The following is a 22,440-nucleotide window of genomic DNA, read 5'->3' on the forward strand; positions in this document are numbered from 1 at the left end:
TGCATGTGAATAAAAGTTCCAAATGTTGGATATCCCCACTCAGGCTGGATTCCAATAGGAATTACACATCACTTTGCAAGCCAGCTTAATGTCATTTAAGAGGCCCTTAAAATAAGTCCTTATGAAATATGTATTGTTTTGTCACTTTGTGAAGGCCACATGACTGTAAATGAATGAATGCAACAACCATGTCGCTCTCAGTAGCAAACACAGTCATGGGTGGTACTGGTAACTCAAATTCATTCAAAAGGCACTGAGAAATATGCAAATAAGGCTTAAAACACTACAGCAGGGCTATTCCAGTCCTGGAAGGCCATACACATTTCTGGTTTGGATTTTTGAATGGTTCTTCAGAGACCCTAAAAATTGCTCTGGATAAGAGCGTCTGCTAAATGACTTAAATGTAAATGTTACCCTATGGCCCTCAAACTCAACTCTGTACCTCAAAGACAGTTCCAATGCTTTTTTTTTTACTGTTCGCCTCTAATCGGGGACTGATTTAGTCCTGGGACACCAGGTGGGTGCAATTAATTATCAGGTAAAACAGAAAACCAGCAGGCTCCGGACCTCGTAGGGTCAAAGTTGAATACCCATGCCCTATGGCATTGCTCTCAAGAACCTTATTTGGTTCCAACTTGCACCTTTATTTTTTTAGAGTGTGGCACTGTACCCCAGAGCAACAGTCAAGCATGATGTTTATGAATTTATAATGTGAATAATGTTACATCCAAAAAGAAAGTTTCACAGTAAAAAATGGTTGAACGCCTCAGCCAATGAATAAAGCTGCATATAATTTCATGCTTACCTGTAGCGTTTCCCTGCACACATATGCAATCTGCCTCTCATTCAGGGGGCCAGTAACTATGGAAACATAAAAATGAAGTATGTCAGGGCCATCATTTAAACAAATGAATGATGTACACAGTAGTAACTGATATCATTTATTTGATCTTTTTTTTAAGGGATAGATCAGCTTTAATATTGCAGATTGATTGTGGATTCCATAAATGTAATTGTCTGCATCATTTCCAATCCCACATATTTTGGGGGGTATATATTTTCCTGGTTGAATCTTTACTTGAACACTGGATGATGCCATTGATCAATATACACCAGAGCCATGTATTAACTACCATGATAAATGTCCTGCAGGGAACCTCCTCCGCAGTACTCCATGCAAATCCACAGCTTGTTATTTCTATCAAAGGAAGAGGCATGCCGTTAAAGGACAGTGGTGTAGAGTACTTAAGTAAAAATACTTTAAAGTACTACTTAAGTAGTTTTTTGGGGTATTTTGTTTTACAACTTTTACTTCACTACATTCATAAAGATAATAATGTACGTTTTACTCCATTCATTTTCCCTGACACCCAAAAGTACATTTTACATTTTGAATGATTAGCAGGACAGAAAAATGGTCCAATTCACACACTTATCAAGAGAACAACCCTGGTCATCCTTACTGCCTCTGATTTGGCAGACTCACTAAACACAAATGCTTTGTTTGTAAATTATGTCTGAGTGTTTGAGTGTGCCCCTGGCTATCGATAAATAAACCGCATAGTTTGATTAATATAAGGAATTTGAAATTATTTATACTTTTACTTTTGATACTTAAGTATATTTAAAACCAAATACGTTTAGACTTTTACTCAAGTAGTATTTTACTGGGTGACTTTCACTTTTAATTGAGTCATTTTCTAATAAAGGTACAGTACCTTTTAGGTATGACAACTGGGTACTTTTCCCACCACTATTAAATGGAATACCTCATTGCATTTCATATCAAGTTTCAACGTAATGTTTGATTGCAGACCAAACCTGAGGTAGCTGCCGAAATAGGCCACAATGTTCTTGTGAGTGCATTCTTTAATCATGGTAATCTCCTGCTGGATAGATAAGATGTCATCACCTGAAGAGAGAGATGAGAAAAGACTGGAATATCACGACTTCACCACAATCTAATTAAAGGTCCAATGCAAATATTTTTTTATCTCAATACCATATCATATCTGGGTAACAATTAAGTACCTTACTGTGATTTTTGACCATTTTAATTGAAAAACAATAACCAAAAATAGCTTCTTATCAAAGATCATTTTTCAAGCAAGAATTTAGCTAGAACTGTCTGGGAATGGTCTGAGTGGGGAAGGGAAAACTGAAAACTAGCTGTTATTGGCAGATGGGTTTGGAGCCCTCTTTCTTGTTGGAGTATTAACTGGTGATGTCACCAGGCAGGCCAAAACTCAATCCCATCAAAACAGGCAGAAATTTCAGGCAGTCCTTTCAAACAACTCTATAAAAGGGCATAATCATAAATTTCACAATTTCGCACTATTATTCCAAACTCATAGTGTGTAAATATATATTAAACACAGGAGAATCACTGGGCCTTTAAGATAAACACAATCACATTTGGGATAAATATCCTACCAGGATCTAGTTTTACAACTTTGATTGCAGAGATCACGGATGTCTTGATGTTTCGTGCCTATAGAGAAGACAAAGTACATTGTGGTTTCACTTCTTGCTGTGAACGTTATAGGTAGTGACATGACCTTTGAAGTCATGAGTGTCACAGCATCTCAGTTCTACAATGGGAAAAGGAATAGTAGCCTACCACACATCACTAGTTCAAATATTTCCAGATATATTATCCTATTTGTAGGCCTTGTGCTCACACTTTCTTTTTCTGAGAAAACCTGGGTGATAAAGGAAAGAACACCCTCACTGTATGGCTACAGCACAGGAGGTTGGTGGCACTTTAATTGGGGAGGACGGGCTTGTGGTAATGGCTGGAGCGGAATAGGTGGAATGGTATCAAACACATGGTTTCTATGTGTTTGATGCCATTTCATTCGCTCTGTTCCAGCCGTTATTATACACCGTCCTCTCCTATGCAGCTTCCACTGGTCTACAGATCATGATGCCATTCCATTAGCTTCATTCAGACATTATTATACACCGTCCTCTCCTATGCAGCTTCCACTGGTCTACAGATCATGATGCCATTCCATTAGCTTCATTCAGACATTATTATACGCTGTCCTCTCCTATGCAGCTTCCACTGGTCTACAGATCATGATGCCATTCCATTAGCTTCATTCAGACATTATTATACGCTGTCCTCTCCTATGCAGCTTCCACTGGTCTACAGATCATGATGCCATTCCATTAGCTTCATTCAGACATTATTATACGCTGTCCTCTCCTATGCAGCTTCCACTGGTCTACAGATCATGATGCCATTCCATTAGCTTCATTCAGACATTATTATACACCGTCCTCTCCTATGCAGCTTCCACTGGTCTACAGATCATACAGACACCATGCTTCTGTTACCAAGCAAAGCAGCAAACGGCCACCAGGGAACAATGAGGCTCGTGTCACCAATAGAAGAACTGCTACCTTTGAAAAAAAGACATCTGTTACGGAACGGTACTCACTTCCTGTTTTGTTTCTGTAGTAAAAGATTTCCGGAGATGTAAGGCATGTATCATATTGCAGCAGAACTTTTACCTCGCCTATTATTGCAAATGTCTGATCAACATCACTTACCAAACAGGACCTAGGCGACCAATCGTTCCCTAATTTAATGATCTACTCATTTTATTTTTTCAATTAGAAAAAGTACATTCATTACAGAACTCTCTCCAATACTTTTACAAGGGTGTCTTGGGTGTCAGGTGCTATGACAGTGAAGCTGCAGTGAAAATACTATATTTGCTGGCCATTCCAAATATTATGCAATCGGTCAAGGTACTGGCTTCATGTGTACAGTGAGTTTCTCAAAGATGACACTTCTTCCTTTCTCAACTCATTGTTAGTTTCCTGTTACCAACTGCTCCCTTCTAGTCACCATCTCAGCTAACCATATTGTAATATTTAACAGTGGAGTGCATTTCCTAATTTAGTGTGCTGGACCTTTTTCAACAAATGACCAGGTAGACCAAGAGAAAGGGGTTTTTCAGCATTTCAATGAGCCTTGTTCTGACATCAGCCATTCTGATGTTAAACTCTGTGCACATGTCAACCAAACATTCAATACAGTTATGGAGAGAGACCATGCAGCCTGCCTCCATGCACAAATTAATGACAGAATGGATGGTGAAATACCACTTCTGGCAACATTATATCAGAAAAAATATATAAAAAATTTAAAATCACAAAACAATTTATATCACTCTTGATTAATAAAACCATCACATTCTGTTTTTAAAACGTTGACTGCAACCCGTCAACATGGAACCGACTAGGGATGTGAATAACCATTTAATCAAACAGGTGGGTCTGCTCAGGTTTACCAATAAAGCCATATCAAACCAATCTTAGAAATCGGGGGGGTGGGGGGATACAAATCCTGTTTGAAGGAGACATCATTTTCACTAAAGGACTGCAACATATCAGAGCATGGTTTATTTCAAAAAGGCCTACCTTAAATACGTCTCCGTATGTACCACTACCGATCCGGTGAATCATCTCGTAGTCCTCCAATGGGTTCGAGTAGGAAACACCAATTGCATCCATCGCAGCACTGTATGTCTCGACTAGTGCTTTCTAGCCACTAATTATATGATTCCTATCCAGATGTCTGCACTTCCTCTGCAACAAACCATCAGAAGCAAAAGCTGAAATAAAAATGGCAGCTATACAGCCTTGTGATGCTCAGAGAACGGCAGCCTACCAGTGCCATGACATTTTTGTAAATAATAAGGCATTGTTGTTGCCCCTGAATGGAAAACAGAATCTACATTCTGGGTTTTTCAGTGACACAAAGCCTTGTCAAAAAATAGTAATTGGTCCCCATTTCTGTTATTGTTTAAATTATATTTTATATTTTCCTTCTATTTCAGTAAAAATATTTGTGATAATAATCCCCTCTCGCACTCGCACGCGCACGCAACACACACACACACACACACACACACACACACACACACACACACACACACACACACACACACAAAGGGGTAAGTCGCTCTGGATAAGAGCGTCTGCTAAATGACTTAAATGTAAATGTAAATGGGTAGATAGTAATCCCTGTGAATAAACTTGGGAGACCCCCGGGGTTCTTGAGATGATTGGTTGATTGACTGGGTGATTATTAAGGTTATTTTATGGATATAGGAAAAATGAACTCAGGATTTTTTAAACAATTATTTATAAAAGAGTAGCATAAGTAAGCCACTGTATAAATATGCGGTATAAGGTAATGATACTGACTAGACCATATTGAGACCACACCTTTAAAGCCAAGCACCCCCTTCGTGGTGAAGGCACGTCCATCGTTGTGCTCCGAAACATCATTTTTCGAGGCGTCAAACGGGCTTGAGGAGTCAATTTAGCGTCAGTCATCTATTAAAAATTGAAAAGAATTTGGAACAGAACATATTAGCTAACTACGCACTTCGATTTTACGTTTATTTTGATTGTCTCGTTGTCTGGGTAGAAATCATCACAAAAATGGCAGATCCGATGACACAGTCTGGCCAGATCTCGTCCTCTCTGAACGCTTCATCGACAAAAGAATCCACCTATTCCGGTAGGAAATTATTATTTTTTGAATTGTTTTATTTTGAATGCAAACATTTTGACCGTAATTAGCTCGAGCTCAGCAAAACCACACTCGTATGCTATTCATGTTCAAACAATTGATGGCGTGGGGGGGGTTATGCGTGTGTGAATGCTAACGGTGCCCCAGAGAATTGGCGATTTGATCACATGTTGAACAGGACTCATGTTGACTAACGTTAGCTAGTTATTGGTTTATTATATTATAGGTAACGTTACAGTCCCTCTGTTGGTTAACAGTGTTGCGAATTGCCCATACCATAAATCAATTGGTTGGGTAATTTGGTAGCTCGCAAAGGCCGAAGACCAGAGAAAGCCTTTTGTATTTTTGAGTAGCTCCGTAGCCCACAATAGTTCGTTTGTTCACCCAGTTGGTCTCTGACCAATGTTATGTATCTACGGTATTGTCCGTTTAGGGACATACCAAGGATCCCGGGTAGCAACGACCGCGAGCACATGGCCCTATTTGAAGGCTTTTAAAATGGTTCTCATCACCCTGACAAGGATTGGACCAAGGAAGGCATGGTTTCCATCCCTATTCTTTAATTTATCAAACCAACCTTGTCAGCTCAGTGGTTTCGTCAAGTGGTGAGCCAAGAAACGTAATGTTTATTCTGTGTATACGGTAAAACCTTATGACATTATTTTTGGCACCTTCAATTCCTGCACATTTTTCTCATTAGTACATTTCAACACTGTATAACTCCAGGCAAATTTACTGAACTCCTAGACTTGGACGCAATCAGAACTCCTGTACATACCCCTCGTCATGAAGGTGGCCAATGTCCTGCTTTTATCGCAATGTAAAACCCGAGCTTATGACTGAAATAAGATAGAGGCCTCTATGCCTCTCCTCTGATCAGCTCGAGTGCACCTGAAATATGCAGCATGCAATGTGACTTGTCTTGATCGTATGTAGAGGTAACTCTTGACCGTTCAGCCAATTTATTGAAAGCTAGCCAGTGTTACAGGGGAGAGGCTATATGGACAGGCCTGGTGCCCAAATGGATGGCGTATGTCATGCGGCGAAGTGTGGCGACGAATGGATTCGGTTCAGTCAGTAGTTCTGATCAGCACTTCCAGCTAGAAATGCTGGCTACTGGCAGCAGCATGGCACTAGTTACTTGTAAAAGTAAGTGATGTTTATTTTGATGGGCTACGGAGAAATGCCTTGTAGTATTGGTCACAATCTCAAATTTGTTCCATCCCACTTGATTTTATTTTTTAGTAAGATGGCAGCCTATACGAGATAACTTGTAATATTGGTAGTAACCATCTGGATGTCCACTGCTCAATGGGGAGAGTATGCGCTGCAACAGATGCGGCACAGTGTCCTTCGCTCCGCATTAAGGAGAGGGAAGTAGCTAAGATGGTGTTGCCAATATCAGGCCAGGATGACGGCTAAAGCACTTTTTGTGGTACATTCGGTGAAAATCACAACTACGGGATTAACGTCTATCTTAAACTATTATTCTTGTACAAAATGAATGATTCTGTACAGTCCCAATTTCGGCAGACACGTTTCAAATTCACTCTGAAGTTTCTAGGCACAGGTATAACTAACTACCCGTGAAGGGGTCATCAAGAGGACTGACTGAACTGAACCGAATTCATTCTCCTCCACTCTTGCTAGTCATCATTCTGGGCACCAGGCATGTCCATATCGTCTCTCCCATGTTACAGTTTGACTAGCCTAGCCAGCTATTGTAAAAGTCAATTTGGCTGCTTCAGAAGCTAAAAACAGCTTGGCAAAATGTGCACAATGTGCCTTACAATAAAGAAGGCCAGCTTTTGATTTCAACTAACTATGACTGAGTGTGGGGCATGTGTTCCATAATGTATGTTTCATGCGTATACATTTGAACAAAGATTATCACATTTTGAGTGTTTCACCACTTATGGAGTACGGAGACAAATGGTAAATGTGTTGCTCAGTATTTGAAGGATAGTGTAAATATAGTGTAACCTACCAATCAATGGAGAGAGAGTGCTGTGGGGGTAGAAGTCATACAGTGTTGCAGTCCGGAAATAAACGCTAAGCCATCAACTCATGCTTCAGAATCCAGGCTCTATCACATCTGGCTGTGACTGGGAGTCCCATAGGGCGGCCCAGGTTTGGCCGGGGTAGGCCGTCCATTGTAAATTAGAATTTGTTCTTAACTGACTGGCCTAGTTAAAGGTTACACACACCACACTGACCAACAAGTTATTTTGTTGTCATTTATGCATGTCCCCATTATCAGTAAAACATAGTCAAAACTTATTTATTTCACTTACTTGCTGTGCTGTTTTGTTCAGTCGTTTCATTCTCAACCACGATTTCTCATACTATGGAATGCCGTTTGGGTCTTTGCGTATCAAATAACACTTTGGCAAATCAGGACCTGAATATGACTGCACGTCACACAATTTAACGCGTTCATTAATGTTTTGCGTTTTTATTCAATTATCACTCGTATGTCATATGTCACAAGTCATCAGTACTGATGCTATGATGCTGGTAAAGTTGTCTTGTGAACCTACAGTACTGGTCATAAAAAAGCTAGCTAGCTCATGGATGCAAACAATGTCTTCCCCAAAAACATTGCAAAATGACATCGGTTTCAGTAGCTATAGCTAGGTGTCATAAAAAAATTACCCTAATTTATTAGACAGTTCTTATTTGATTAATGGTGTTCGGACCCATCTATGTGAAGCTAGCCACAATAAGGATCAGCCACAATAGTGGACTTTGCAGTTAGCCTTCAAAATAAAAGTATGCCATTGTCAGTGATGCAAATGAATACAAATAGTAGAATTATGCCATAATTGAATAGGTCATGTTAAATGAGGTTGGAATGTTATGTAAAACCAGCAAAAGACAATGTTGCTAATTTGACAAATCTATTGCAACCACACTGGATGTATTATACTTTAGAATTGCATTGGGGACATACTTATTTCACTGTACAGCCTTACCTATGGATTGTGGATCAATGACACCCAGAGAAGATTAGTGTTGTAGCTCTTATTGCGGGACTTTGAAACAACTGAATTGAGCCACATTTATTGTCAACCTGTGTATTGAACACTATTCCCAAGGAAAAACAATACTGGCTGGATGTTTTGGAGTCTAACTCAGAGGATGTTGGGGAAAAAATATACCCCATTTCATTGATTCCCAATCCTTAGGTAAAGCTATACAGTGCAATTTGAATGTCAATACACACAATAGGCTTACTGGGGAGGTGACTTCACACAGTCAGTCCCGCGATAAGAGCTACAACGCTAATATTTGTGTAAACTCTGAACAATTGTGTTCTGTGGGTGTCACCGAGTAGACTGATACCCCATTTTATTGCTTCGCATTCCAACCTTGATTTAACATTAGTCTAAATATGGCATGAGTCCACCGATTGTAACCTTCTGTATCACTCTCAAAGACATCCTTTTATTTTGAAGGCAAATGGCAACTTCCACTTGTGCCTAATCCTTATTGTGGCTAGCTTCACAACGTAAACCCTATCCAGTTGAGCCTCGCTAGCCAGATGAAGCTAGCTGCCTATAATGTTAGCTTCATGAACTGGAGTTCAATTTCAATAGGTCAACAACAAGTGTCTACCTAGCTAATACTTACTCACAAGGATTCCTAAATCATTGCTAAGAATAATGAAGATTACTGCAGTTTCTACTGGTCATTGTTTTCAGGCTAGTTGTATTGTTGCTAGCTAGGTACCAAACTTAAGCTAGCTACCCTGTGCCTATTGAAAATATTTTTATTTTTTTCATGATAACTGTCATGCCTGCATGTCAGTTGCAAAATAACTTTAACTACAACAAGAGAATAGGTTTCAGGCATTCAAAGCTAATATTTTTGAATATTATCTTATTTTACAATTAAATGAACCTTGCATTGTTATACATAGATTACATTTTTGTAAATTTGACATTCCATGAATAGATAAATAGTTAAGCAGTTAGATTAAACAACTCCTTTTGTAAGAAATGTTTTCAAATGAAACTTATGGGCTAAAACCCACATTGTAACAAACTAACTTGCAGGAATTGTTAACAAATTAGAATTGATTTAAACAAACTTTGCTGTATGCTACTATTATTCTAGTTAACAAAAATCATGTTAGTCAAATAAAATATATTCACCCCACCCAGTATTGTAATCAAAACTTAACAGAAAGCATGTAGTCCTTGGCTCAGACAGTGTAGTAGTGTGGGCTCAATAGCATCTCATTAGTGTGCAAGATCTTGAGAATCAGCTGTACATGTGATGGAAGAATGCACTGCATGCAGAGGGTTGTAATTCCATAGAATTGGGGATAGTTTAACTAAACAATTAGGCCACTTGACCTAGAATTGCCTTGTGTATCCCACAATGCTTCACTGTTATACGTGAACTTGTTTGATGAATTTAAGCGTCAGTTCAGAAATTCCAGGGATGAATTTTTCCAGAGTTTCTGACCCTTTGCAACCCTAGTGGAAACACACCAATGGTGGGACAAGGTGTTTATTTTCTTAATGTGAATTTGAGAATGTTGTTGATTGTGGACTGATGCCCTGGTGCTATGGAGAATTAGACTAACATGACGTGACCAAATAATGGCGCACTGTCAATTGTTCCAGTTCCTCAAGGAGAAAAGGAGTTGACCATGTTTTCCATTCCATTATTTTGAACCCTGAGAAAATGCCTTTTAGATTTGGCTCTGTCTGAGATCTGTGTGTTGTAACATGGATAATCCTCTCAGCCACGAGTCATTCAACTAGAATGAACTGCATGTTGACAGTGGCGTTATGGTCATACCTGAGAACATATGAGGGAAATTGGGAACTTTATGCTGTCAGGTTTCTCATCAACCTTCCTTCAGTATTATGATTTATAAAGGACATCTGATCACCTGACCGTTAGGTTTGGCTTGAGAATGAACTCTCTCTCCCCTGTTCCATCCTGTTCGTTCCTCATCCAGTGATGGAGCTGGTGTACTGGCGGGACCCCAAGAAGTCTGCGGTGGCCTTTGGCATGTCCCTGCTGGTCCTTCTGTCCCTGGCTATCTTCAGCATCATCAGTGTGTTGTCCTACCTGCTGCTTGCCCTGCTCTGTGTCACAATCACCTTCCGCATCTACAAGTCTGTCATTCAGGCAGTGCAGAAGTCTGGAGAGGGCCACCCCTTCAAGTATGACCGCTCAACTTGGGATATGTTGGAAAATGGGGAAACAAGGATGTATTATTAGAACAGAGTCTACTTGTATTGAACTTGACCCCTTGGAGTCATTGTCTAATTTGATTGTTAGGTGATGACTGATGCGTTTTCTCCCACAGGGGTCTGATGGAGCAGGACCTAACTGTTCAGCCGGAGACTTTCCGTAAATATGTGGATGTGTTTCTGACCTATGTGAACCGAGCCGTTAAACAGATCAAACACTTGCTGCTGGTGGAGGACCTGGTGGACTCACTGAAGGTAATGTTCATTAGGCTATAAGCTACTGCCGCCTTGGAGATTTCCAAAGCTATGGTCTTCAATTGGATCTAAAGGATTCATTCTAGAAGTGCTTGATGTAGAGTCTTCTGTCAGGCATGTATAGCAAGGGGAGTAGTTTTGTGAGTCTCACCAGTTTCATCTACTCGGCTGAAGGGTAATGCTCTTGGGACAAAATTAGGGTTTATGTTGACTGGATGGAAAATTGACTTACGGTGCTTAGAATTGTACAATTAAAAAGTAGTATTTTGAGCTGTTGGTCTATTTTAACTGTGGTCAGTTGTCTTTGGAGAGGTTTTTTAAACTATTTTTTCACAACACTGAAGTCGGTCTCTTATATAGTATTGTTACGCCCGACTAAGAAAGCCTGAAAAGTTGTCATGTGGTGGCAGAGAAAGAAATGCCTGGCAGATGTTCAAATGAGGGATTAAGAGTTTATCAGATGAAGGAAGGAGTGGATTACAGCTAGTGTGTTTTTCCAACAGTAAGTTACTATAGAGGCTAAACATTGTGGGACGCTCATATCAAACAGTCAATGTTTGAATAAGAAGATCATAGTTAAATTGATCGATAGTGGCCAAGGAAAATGTGGTCCTTATTCTTGTCATGACATTTATCCATAAGGTGTGGTAGGTTTCTGAAATGTTCTGGTCCCTCTGTTGCAGCTGGCTGGTTTTATGTGGCTGATGACATATGTGGGAGCTGTCTTCAATGGTATCACAATCCTCATACTGGGTAAGAATCACACACTGTCCAGTTTTTCATTTGTCTAATGCTCACAAATAAGTGTTCTGCACCCGGTTACGTAGACACTTGATGTTCTATTAATGCGCACATGCTTCTTTTCTTCTTCGATCCTCTGGGAACCTAGACTTCTCATTACATGTCATGTTTGTTAATAACTAGTGGGGCTCTGTAGGTCGTCCTGTGTCAGGGATGGGCAACTGGCTGCCCTCAGATTAATCAACAAAAAATTAACTTACCGTTTTTATTATTTACTCCGTCTGGGTTTCAACCTACTGTTGCAAGTTAGAATAGTAGAATACACAAGGTGGAAATGTGAGTGTGCACCTGCGGTGTTTCTCTTGTCAGTCACTGATAGTCACTCAATTAGCCCATTGTCAGCTAAACATTTTTTAGATTGGTAAATTATTCTAGCGGTCAGCTATCTAAACTTGTCATAATGGTCTAATTACTGTCTGCCCCCCCCATTTGATTTTGTTCGTCAGTCTCCGGTATCATATTTAAAAACTGCAATCGTTTGTCTCTGCCCTATGGCAAAATATGTAGACTTGTAGGAAACTTGCTTTAAAATGGCAACATTTTCTCTTCACCCCATGAGAGAATGTGTAGAATTGCACAAAGTTAACTCAAACATTTCTCTCTGCTGTCAAGAGGGGGGGTTCCTAAAATGTTTCACTCGCAATGTGGGGGCGTATCCACATGTGGGTACTCAGACCCCCGAACAACACTGGCCCCTCGTGAGTTCAGATTTTTTTTGGGCACCCCATCCAAGTTGCCCATCCCTGGTCTATGTTCTTGTATTGTACAGATCAGTACTTCTGCCTACATAATTGTGGGGAGCAATCAGACTTATATTTACTCTAAAGATGGGAGGGGACAGGCTCTGAATGATGTACAGTAGACATGGTTTAAATAGCCTTGAGAGGTACAGTAATATATTATTTTAACAGGTCCATAGTATTCAATGATTACTGTAGCTTTATTGAAATAGCATGTTAGAGGTGTCCCATGCTATCTGGAAACCTCCAGCGATACAAATGTGCCTAACCAGAATCCACTCTGTTTCTCATTGACAGCTGATGTCATCTTATTCAGCACGCCTCCGGTTTATGACAAAAATAAAGTAAGAATGAAAGTTTGTTTTTACATACAATTACTAATGTTTGTTATGAACCTGTGTTGGTTAACAATTTGTTCTCTTTCAGACCCAGATTGATAAATACATTGAACTGATTCGCACCAGAGTTGAAGTCACACTTGCAAAGTAAGGGCACATCTCTTTCTAACCATCAATATGTAGATGAGGTGAAATCACAACACCATGTTCTGTTTTTTTGGTAATAGAATTTCTACATGGCATACAGGACCACACCGCATCAGTAGCTTCTTCTTGGTTAAACCCTCCTAAAGGATTTGTCTTCCCAGGTGAAGTGTGACCTCTAATGTAGCTGTATTTCAACGCAGTGTATATACATGTGTGAAGTACAGAATGATTTCCCCTTTTCAGGCTTCAAGATAAACTTCCAGGGGCACTGAAGCGTACCAAAGCAGAGTGATTGTCCATGACCCCTATTCAACAACTGCGCTCTCCCTCCCTAATTCTGCAACTTCAGTCCTACCCTTTCAAATGCATTCCCAGCGTCAAACCTGTGGCCAAGTCATCGCTCATTATTCAATGTACCGTAACTAACTTGCATAGGGTGCAATGCTTGTATTTGTTGTTGGAGTCGGACACATTCTGAATAACTCAATATGTAGTTGTTACATCCATTTTGTGACTTATAAATGAATGATATGCACCCATTAATTATTGAAGAATATAATGTATAAATGCCTCGTGAGCTTAGTTGTCGTACCCCATCAGAACCTGAAATATAAACTTGTTTTACTCCAATGTTTGTAAACAAAGTAAATGGAAACTAACACGTTAGCCTCAAAGCATTGGTAGAACTATCATTTTGATATCATGGATGGTTTGTACTTGTAACCACTGTCAAAGTCATAGACGGCGATGTGGATGCATTTCTCCAACTCCATATCTCATCTGTTTAACGAAACTGTGGAAAGCGCTTGGTTTCAACTACTGATTGGGGCTTTAACAGATGATTCCTGATTGAGCCAGGGGGGGTTTAAATCGGAACTTTTAATTATTTCAAGGATACAGAATGGTTTTTGTTTTTAGCAAATGTTTGTACACTAATCTGGTTTGTTTTTTGAGGGAAAAGTAATTTGTTGGTGTGGTTTGTGAATTGGCATAAGATTTTTTTTTTTTATGAAAGAACTCAAAGCTGGGATCCAGATTAGGTGAGACTGCACCACTGGTGCCCCAGGTGTTTCTGTTATGGATTTTTAAACTGGGCAGAGAAGCATTCTGAGTCGTGGTAATAAAGAAAGTGACCCTCTGCTGTTCTATCATGTGTGCAATGATGTCTGATGGGGGGGGGGAAAAATTAATTGTTTTGACGTAATGTCTTTGTTTGGAGGGGGCACTCAACCTTTTCAGCATCTCAGTTCATCCTAAAGACACTTGTTTGCTATCTGCACTGAGTATTTTGCAAGCAAGTCCTCAAACTTGAAATAAAAATGAAAGAAACCGTCGCAACAAGCTGTCACGGCTCATTTATCCTGTTTTGTCAGTTTGTGAGCTGGTAAAACCAACAGAATTAGCGTATCGGTGTAAAGGATCACACATGATGCAATAGGATTAGATAAAAGGTTGCTTGTATAAGTAGGATACCTATTTGCCTCTTATTGAAAAAATCCCAAAGCATTTTTCCATGACTCAACCCTGAGAAGATGGGTTTAAGGAGTATGACGATGGCACTACATTACTCTGCTAAGTAACATGGAGGATATAGTGCCATCTGGCTTGCACATACTGTATCAAGATATTTCAGTTGAGTACATTAACGTAGTAATGTTAGGAGCTAGGGGAAAGAAACTAGTACGGACTGTACCGTTCCTCCAAGCCAACGACGAGACATTACCACCTAATATCAAATGAATGTGCTCATGTCACAGAATGTAATGTGTCTTTCGTACTGACAGTGAGTGTAATATTTTAAACCATGACATCCATTTTGCGGTACACACAGGCCATGTATAACCAGGGAGTGACTCATCAGCCAAGTCTTATTTTTGTTGTAATGAAAGATCTGCTGGATATAATTCCAAATTTTTCCTTGTGGCTAAAAACAATAATTCAATTTTAAAGCGAATTTCATGACATTCTACATATTTTGCCATAGTTTATGCCAGGTTCTTTACATCCCATCAGTGGGGGGGCCCTGGGCATGTGCCTGATGGGTAATCTGACCCTGGATGAGGGGGTCAATCAGTGATGGTGGAGATATAACTCATAATTGGCCAATAGACAATAGGAGAGAGGGAAGGATCCAGATGTAGCTATAGGCCACAGAGTAGTGTCTTCTCATGCTGTCAATGATTCCTCAGCCCTTTGAGCTTCTAACAGTCACAGGACCCCTGTTAATATTTGATTGGCTAGTTAATGCAACAACAAAAAAGGTTAATTTGGTGGGTGCTTATACTATTTCACACACGTGCAAGTGTGTACTAATACATGTGTGAATTGGAAATGTATTTTTTTCCATATCCCAACTCTCCATGAGAACCACTTGGAGAGTGAGGTCACGGCCAGGGTCTGCCATTATAGCGGCGACCCCGGAGTAATTAGGGTTAAGTACCTTGCTCAAGGGCGTCCTTTGTTTATGTGCACTTGGGTGCCACTTTATAGCCGTCTATGTACACAAGCAGTGGGTCTGTAGCATGGGTTGGCCCCCTTGGATATCTCAAAGGAAGATACAGTATATGATGCCTGTGTGTACATATTCTAAAACCTCTCTATGAACTCGATGCCTGAATCTGAGGAATCCGTCATCTTAATGTTACACCAAGATCCCCAATAGGCTCATTTGAGATGAACTAGGGCTGAATTGAACACGTAACATGCTAAAACAACGCCTTTGAGTGGCATAGCTGGATTATTATGTCAATGAGTTTCTCTCTGAGCCCTTGCATGTCATTACAAGCCCTTGCTGTGAAATTCCATTATAAAGGCTTTGCTTTTGTGTTTTTTTTTGTAGCTTTTTTTTTTGCTTTGCTTTTCTGTAACCCGATTACATTCATTAGTTTTGAAGGAGAGTCTCGGTTAGAACTCCAATATGGGGATAATAATGTTATTCAACATTACCGTTATTATTCACGTCTATGTCACACTGTTTCTATAGACCTATAGGCTTTTTGGGACACATGCAAATTCACAGAATCTCATGCAGTCACGTTAACCTCAAGGAATACAACTGACCTCGATCTGCTGTCTAACAACCATTAACACCTCAGTTAAGAATTGTGATGCTCCCGTAAGTGTTGTAAAACGTGTGCAGGAGTAGCAGGTGAAACTTCAGAGGTATAAAATTAACTACTGCGCTGAGCAGCGGATTTGAAGGCGGTGGCCACCACATCAGAACCACTTGGCCCTTTGGAGTTGTTTTATAGGACAATAACGGCACTCAATAATTTCCCAGTAACTGTTCGAATAACTTTTTTTTTCTTTTGCAAGCCTTGTAGTTAGACTTTGCTACAGCAGTTTAAAGACTACTAACACTTGCCTACTGTTCCTCTCAGACTCACCGATATGGGTTTTGCGGACCTCTTGAATGACGTTGGCGGGTTCGGACGTTTCCAATGGATCCATGTTACCTTGTTATCTATCCCTGGTCTACTGATGGCAAGCCAGAATCTGTTGAATAATTTCACAGCTGGTATGCCTGGACATCACTGTACCATACCCAATAGGACTTCTATTGCCAGTAGTCAAAACATCTCTCAATCAGAAGTGGATGACAGAGAGCTCCTTCGCGCCTTTATCCCGATGGATGCCAGCGGGACCAAATTGTCCAAGTGTACGAGGTATGTCGAGGCGCAGTGGCATCTTCTTGAAAGCAACGTAAGCGTCATTGGACATCAGGCTAACTTTTCAGAGTTTGAGACAGAGATATGTCTGGATGGCTGGACCTATGACAAATCAGAATTTCTGTCCACTGTTGTCTCAGAGGTAAGTGGAGCTGTCCATGTGCATTTTTTAAGTACTGGGTTATAATATAATAATAATAATATATGCCATTTAGCAGACGCTTTTATCCAAAGCGACTTACAGTCATGTGTGCATACATTCTACGTATGGGTGGTCCCGGGGATCGAACCCATTACCCTGGCGTTACAAGCGCCATGCTCTACCAACTGAGCTACAGAAGGACCACAGAAATTAGTAGGTGTAATAATATAAAATAATAGAAGTACATGTGCTTCTCCCGCGACACACATCATGATCCATGATTTATGAATAAACGTGTATATTAGTATTAGTATCATTCAATAGGTCTAATAATTCACTAACAGTGGCCCTTATGACGTTGCTGAATGCCAAGGCAAAGAATGTGATATTACAATCCTGCCTATAAGAAAAGGTTTGTGATCTTGTTTTCCAGTGGGACCTGGTCTGTACCCTCCGTCCTATGAAACAGATGAGCCAGACTATTTATATGGGTGGGGTCCTGGCAGGGGCTGTCATATTTGGAGGGCTGTCAGACAGGTGAGCGGCGTCCTGTCACAGACACGGAATACCTTATAGCGTCATTTGTGTTCAACATTTTCATCACGGCAAAGGAATTCAACAATTCAATCATCATATTGTCCTATATAACATCACGTTATCGTTGTAGAGGTTGTACAGAGGAACTGCATTTACCCGATGAAGGATTGTGGTCAATGTGATACAAATGGATACAGGTGTACTTTATGAATAGGTAACCTAGAGCTAAATCAGTACTGTAAATAGATGTCTGACATTAATAATTAAGATGTAGCCTACTGTATCCATTGCTAGGACATCATTGACTCTTTAACAGAAAAAAACAAATGTTGTCTTGAACCCTGATCTTCTTTGTGCTTGGACAGAATAGAGCCCAGCTGGTTGAAAGTACAAGATTAACATTTGCCACATATCAGACTTTTATCTTATTTATTTTGACACACTTAGAACTTTTAGTAATTTCACAGAAGCAAAGTTTTCCCTGTGTGTGTGTGCGTGCGCGCATTTGTGCACACCTGTGTGTCCATGTAATTTACTACACAGTAGGGAACATTCCCTCCTCAATGATTTGGTAGGGCTTGTATTTTTGGTGCTTAGTTACCACCAACAACAACAATGCATTATGTTCTTGTGACTTTTGAGCAAGTGTTGCTGTGGTTTCCCCTATTTGTTTTCCCCTCTAGATTTGGGCGAAAGGCCTTGTTGATCTGGTCCTATTTTCAGCTAGCCACGCTGGGCACCTGTACAGCCTTCTCACCTTCCTTCATGACCTACTGTATCTTCCGCTTCATGACAGGCATGGCAGTATCTGGGGTGATCCTCAACACAGTCTCTCTCAGTGAGTCTCCCTACAACCCCACCTATAGCCCATACATCTAGAGACTTACATTTGAGTAATGTAGCAGATGCTCTTATCCCGAGCGACTTACAGGAGTAATTATGGTTAAGTGACTTGCTCAAGGGCACATTGGCAGATTTTTCACCATTCAAACCAGCGACCTTTCGGTTACTGTCCCAATGCTCTTAACCGCTAGCCTACCTGCTACTTAGATGTTCTACTCTTTTTTTTGTGTGATGTGTGAAAGTTGGCACACTATCAGGTCTTGCAGCATAAGGACATTGTTACTCTTTTAAGCATAAGGAAATTGTTACCGTCTTTTTAAGTCTTTCAAGGGGGAAATTGATTACCTTTTGCCAGAGGTGGGTCCGGGAATGAAAACCCTGGGGAAATCCAGTTCAGATGAATCAGATGATTTTACATGGGAGAGTTCCCATTTCCACCTACTGCCTGTCGCAAGACAACAGAGTCATAACAGACTTCTGTCCACAGAGGTGGAGTGGATTCCCACCATGTCCCGCACTCTAGTGGGCACCCTCTCGTCCTTCTTCTTCACCTTCGGCCAGATGGTCCTGGCGGGCATCGCCCACAGCCTCAGGGACTGGCGCAAGCTGCAGATGGCTGTCTGCGCTCCCTTCTTCCTCTTCTTCCTCTATAGCTGGTGAGCGTACCATTTTACTGCACCACTATACAGGTACTTATCCATATCATGAATGAACAATTCAGGATGTCTTACCTTTTGATTGATGGGTGAATGGCAGTCTTTGAAAGGTTTCCAGAGACAATGTCTCTTGTGTTTTCCTAACTGGTCCCAAGGTGGTACTCTGAGTCTGCCCGTTGGCTAGTGCTAAATCGCAGGTCTGACGAGGCCCTGAAACACATCCACCGTGTGGCCAGGATCAACCACAAACCTGAGATGGTAGAGAAGATCACCCTGGAGGTGAGAGAGCTGGCTGGGGTACAACGAAGGATACAGGCATATTGAGAGGTTCCTGGAAGGGTGAGGTGATCTTGGAGATCAGAGAAGGATTATGACCTGCTTGTGTGTCTGTCTGTGTGTGTCTGTTTGGGCATGTGTGCATGTGTGCATGTGGCTATGTGTGTGTGTGTGGCTATGTGTGTGTGCATGTGTGTGCATGTTTGTGCATGTGCATGTGCATGTGTGTAATTACAGGTTCTGGAATGTCACATGCACAAAGAGGTCCAGTCGAGTAAGACCACCCACACAGCATACGACTTGATACGCACCACAGTGATGAGAAGAATATCTCTCTGTCTTATGGTTGTTTGGTAAGGTTCATTTGTCATTCCAGTTACCTTTGTGCCTATTCTTATCTAAAAAAAACTTCCAGTGATCTGATTGACCTCTCACCCTACAGGTTCTCTACCAGTTTTGCCTACTACGGCCTAGCAATGGACCTGCAGAAGTTTGGGGTGAACATCTACCTGATCCAGGTCATCTTTGGGCTGGTGGACTTCCCCGCCAAGCTGGTGGCTCTGGGGAGTCTTACCTTTCTGGGTCGGAGGATCACTCAGGGAACATGTCTCCTCATGTCTGCCTTGATGATATTCACCAACATCTTCGTCCCCACAGGTTAGATGGTCACACAACTTTGTGTTGGCTACTGTGCTCTCGTCTAATTAAATGCCATTGGTCTTGTCTTTGATAATCTAATTGAGAACAGTTATTGACAAGGATTGGCAATGACAACCCCTTTGATCCCAACACAGACATGCAGTCTATTAGGACTACTCTGGCTTGTCTGGGGAAGGCCTTCACCTCTGCATCCTTCACCTGTATTTATCTGTTTACTGGAGAGCTTTACCCCACCGTCATCAGGTACCACTTCATTAGACAACACCTTCATCAGGTACCACTTCATTAGACAACACCGTCATCAGGTACCACTTCATTAGACAACACCGTCATCAGGTACCACTTCATTAGACAACACCGTCATCAGGTACCACTTCATTAGACAACACCTTCATCAGGTACCACTTCATTAGACAACACCGTCATCAGGTACCACTTCATTAGACAACACCGTCATCAGGTACCACTTCATTAAGGGATATTCAAGGCAGACATGAAATATCCCTTTGAGCATGATGAAGTTATTAAATACACTTTGGATGGTGTATTAATATACCCAGTCACTACAAAGATACAGGCGTCCTTCCTAACTCTGCAGAGAGAAAGGAAATCGCTCAGGGATTTCACCATGAGGCCAATGGTGACTTTAAAACAGTTACAGAGTTTAATGGCTGTGATAGGAGAAGACTGAGGATGGATCAACAACATTGTAGTTACTCCACAATACTAACCTAAATGACAGAGTGAAAAGAAGGAAGCCTGAACAGAATACAAATATTCCAAAACATACATCCTGTCTGCAACACCAAAAGTACAGGCAAAATCCTAGAGGAAAACATTGATCAGTCTGCTTTCCACTAGACACAAGGAGATGAATTCACCTTTCAGCGGGACAATAACCTAAAACACAAGGCCACATCTACACTGGAGTTGCTTACCAAGAAAACAGTGAATGTTCCTGAGTGGTCGAGTTACAATTTTGACTTAAATAGACTTGAAAATCTATGGCAAGACCTGAAAATGGTTGTCTAGCAATGATCAACAACCAACTTGACAGAGCTTAAATCATTTCAAAAATAACAAAAATGGGCAAATGTTGCACAATCCAGGTATGCAAAGCTCTTAGAGACTCACCCAGAAAGAATCACAGCTCTTAGAGACTTACCCAGAAAGACTCACAGCTCTTAGAGACTTACCCAGAAAGACTCACAGCTGTAATCGCTGCCAAATGTGATTCTAACATGTATTAGTGTGAAAACTTAGGTAAATGATGCATATCTGTGTTTAATTTGCAATTTCCCTACTTCTCCACATCCTCCTCCCCCTCTGTCCTCCTCTTCCTCTCTCCTCCACCTCCTCCACCTCCCCCTGCAGACAGACAGGAATGGGATTTACCTCCACCATGGCCAGGGTGGGCTCCATGGCAGCGCCTGCTGTGCTGATCCTGGAAGAGATGCTGCCCGCTCTGCCCAGTATGATCTATGGAGGTGCTGCTGTGGTGGCTGGCATCATCGCCTTCTTCCTCCCTGAAACCCTCAACATCCCTCTTCCTGACACCATCGAGGATGTGGAGGAGAAATGGTAAGGTTGTGAGGCTGTGACTCTGCATATCATTTACATCTGACATGTTTTGAAATATGATGAAAATTCCTTCCAGGGCTAAAAAGAATCTGGGTGCAGAGGAACCGGCTAAAAAGGAGGCAGTGGCTCTTCGGGAGATGAAGAAGGGAGCCGTTGAGGGGGATGGGGAAATCACGGGACTAAATGCTCTGTGAGAAACAATCTGATCAGAATAATGTAAAAGAGGTGGTATAATTTTACTGTCAGCAAACGCTAGCAAACTGTATACGCTGGGTAGCAAATTAAAGACAGATGCATGCAACTGTTTAGAGAACAATATTATTTAATTGAAACCAAAATGGAAACAGATTAGAACCGAAAAGTTGATTGTGGTATGCAGGAGATACTGGTGTTTCTTTGCTAAGCCATCAATGTTCAATTTGTGTTTGTCTGATTGATGTATGGTTTCTTTGGCACAAGGTTGAAATGATCAACAGTGATCCTGTTGACAACTGCTGCCTATCTCATATCATTTTACAGTTTGTCTCAATTGTAACCAAAACACTTGGAAACCTTCACTTGTATATTCACTGTATGTGTTTTTTTTTGTTACCTACATTGTTTATTCAAAATGTAGATGGATAATAAATTAGACACTTTTACATGACATTTTATGACTTCAACATGCAGTTTATGGTGATTGTTTTTATGACATTTGCAACATTGTGGAACAATTTTTGATTGGTCATTATAGAACAAGATTTAGAACTTGAAATGTGTTGGCTGTCTAGGGACGGTATTGTAGCTTAATAAAAAATAAACAGTAGTCCTGTGTGGTTTAGCAGTTGTTTCCTTGACATTTTGTTTTGTGCAGTTCTTAGAAGGTAGAAGCCAGTAGTCCCCAAAGGACAATATTCCATATTCAATTCATGTGTTCGTGTGTGTCTGTTTGCGTGCGCACTGAACATGCTAAATAAGTATGGTTAATTGAGATATTTATTGACTCATGAATAAGTTACAATGATTGAACTTTGATGTTATCTATGTGCT

The 22,440-nt window shown here is 40.8% G+C and overlaps 3 protein-coding genes across 4 annotated transcripts in view; 2 read left to right on the forward strand and 1 right to left on the reverse strand.

The window, feature by feature from the left end:
- Window positions 1-4,821, reverse strand: part of LOC124006750 (mitogen-activated protein kinase kinase kinase kinase 2-like) — a 29,879-nt gene extending 25,058 nt beyond the window's left edge. The window contains exons 1-5 of the mRNA XM_046316876.1: window positions 4,435-4,821; window positions 2,434-2,491; window positions 1,822-1,912; window positions 1,134-1,198; window positions 806-861 (exon numbers count right to left, since the gene is read on the reverse strand). Coding sequence (XP_046172832.1) covers window positions 806-861; window positions 1,134-1,198; window positions 1,822-1,912; window positions 2,434-2,491; window positions 4,435-4,527 — 363 coding nt within the window. The 5' untranslated portion in view covers window positions 4,528-4,821. The remainder of the gene's footprint in view (window positions 1-805; window positions 862-1,133; window positions 1,199-1,821; window positions 1,913-2,433; window positions 2,492-4,434) is intronic.
- Window positions 4,822-5,222: 401 nt separating this feature from the next.
- On the forward strand, window positions 5,223-14,386 carry LOC124007319 (reticulon-3-like). 2 transcript variants are annotated; one of them, XM_046317803.1, is made up of 8 exons: window positions 5,223-5,542; window positions 10,530-10,737; window positions 10,884-11,022; window positions 11,706-11,775; window positions 12,861-12,907; window positions 12,990-13,048; window positions 13,129-13,209; window positions 13,292-14,386. In XM_046317803.1, the coding sequence occupies exons 1-7, from the start codon at window positions 5,464-5,466 to the stop codon at window positions 13,190-13,192; spliced, it is 666 nt and encodes a 221-aa protein (XP_046173759.1). In that variant the 5' UTR covers window positions 5,223-5,463; the 3' UTR covers window positions 13,193-13,209; window positions 13,292-14,386. The 2 variants fall into 2 exon arrangements, with proteins under 2 accessions (XP_046173759.1, XP_046173760.1); XM_046317804.1 differs by lacking the exon at window positions 13,129-13,209 and having other exon boundaries at window positions 5,225-5,542.
- Window positions 14,387-16,158: 1,772 nt separating this feature from the next.
- On the forward strand, window positions 16,159-22,247 carry oatx (organic anion transporter X). Its single transcript, XM_046317734.1, has 10 exons — window positions 16,159-16,858; window positions 17,292-17,395; window positions 18,079-18,233; window positions 18,726-18,894; window positions 19,050-19,173; window positions 19,408-19,523; window positions 19,613-19,827; window positions 19,965-20,073; window positions 21,205-21,411; window positions 21,488-22,247. The coding sequence occupies exons 1-10, from the start codon at window positions 16,439-16,441 to the stop codon at window positions 21,603-21,605; spliced, it is 1,737 nt and encodes a 578-aa protein (XP_046173690.1). The 5' UTR covers window positions 16,159-16,438; the 3' UTR covers window positions 21,606-22,247.
- Window positions 22,248-22,440: the final 193 nt, after the last annotated feature.

This window comes from Oncorhynchus gorbuscha, linkage group LG20, assembly GCF_021184085.1.
Source record: "Oncorhynchus gorbuscha isolate QuinsamMale2020 ecotype Even-year linkage group LG20, OgorEven_v1.0, whole genome shotgun sequence".
NCBI classification, from domain to species: domain Eukaryota; kingdom Metazoa; phylum Chordata; class Actinopteri; order Salmoniformes; family Salmonidae; genus Oncorhynchus; species Oncorhynchus gorbuscha.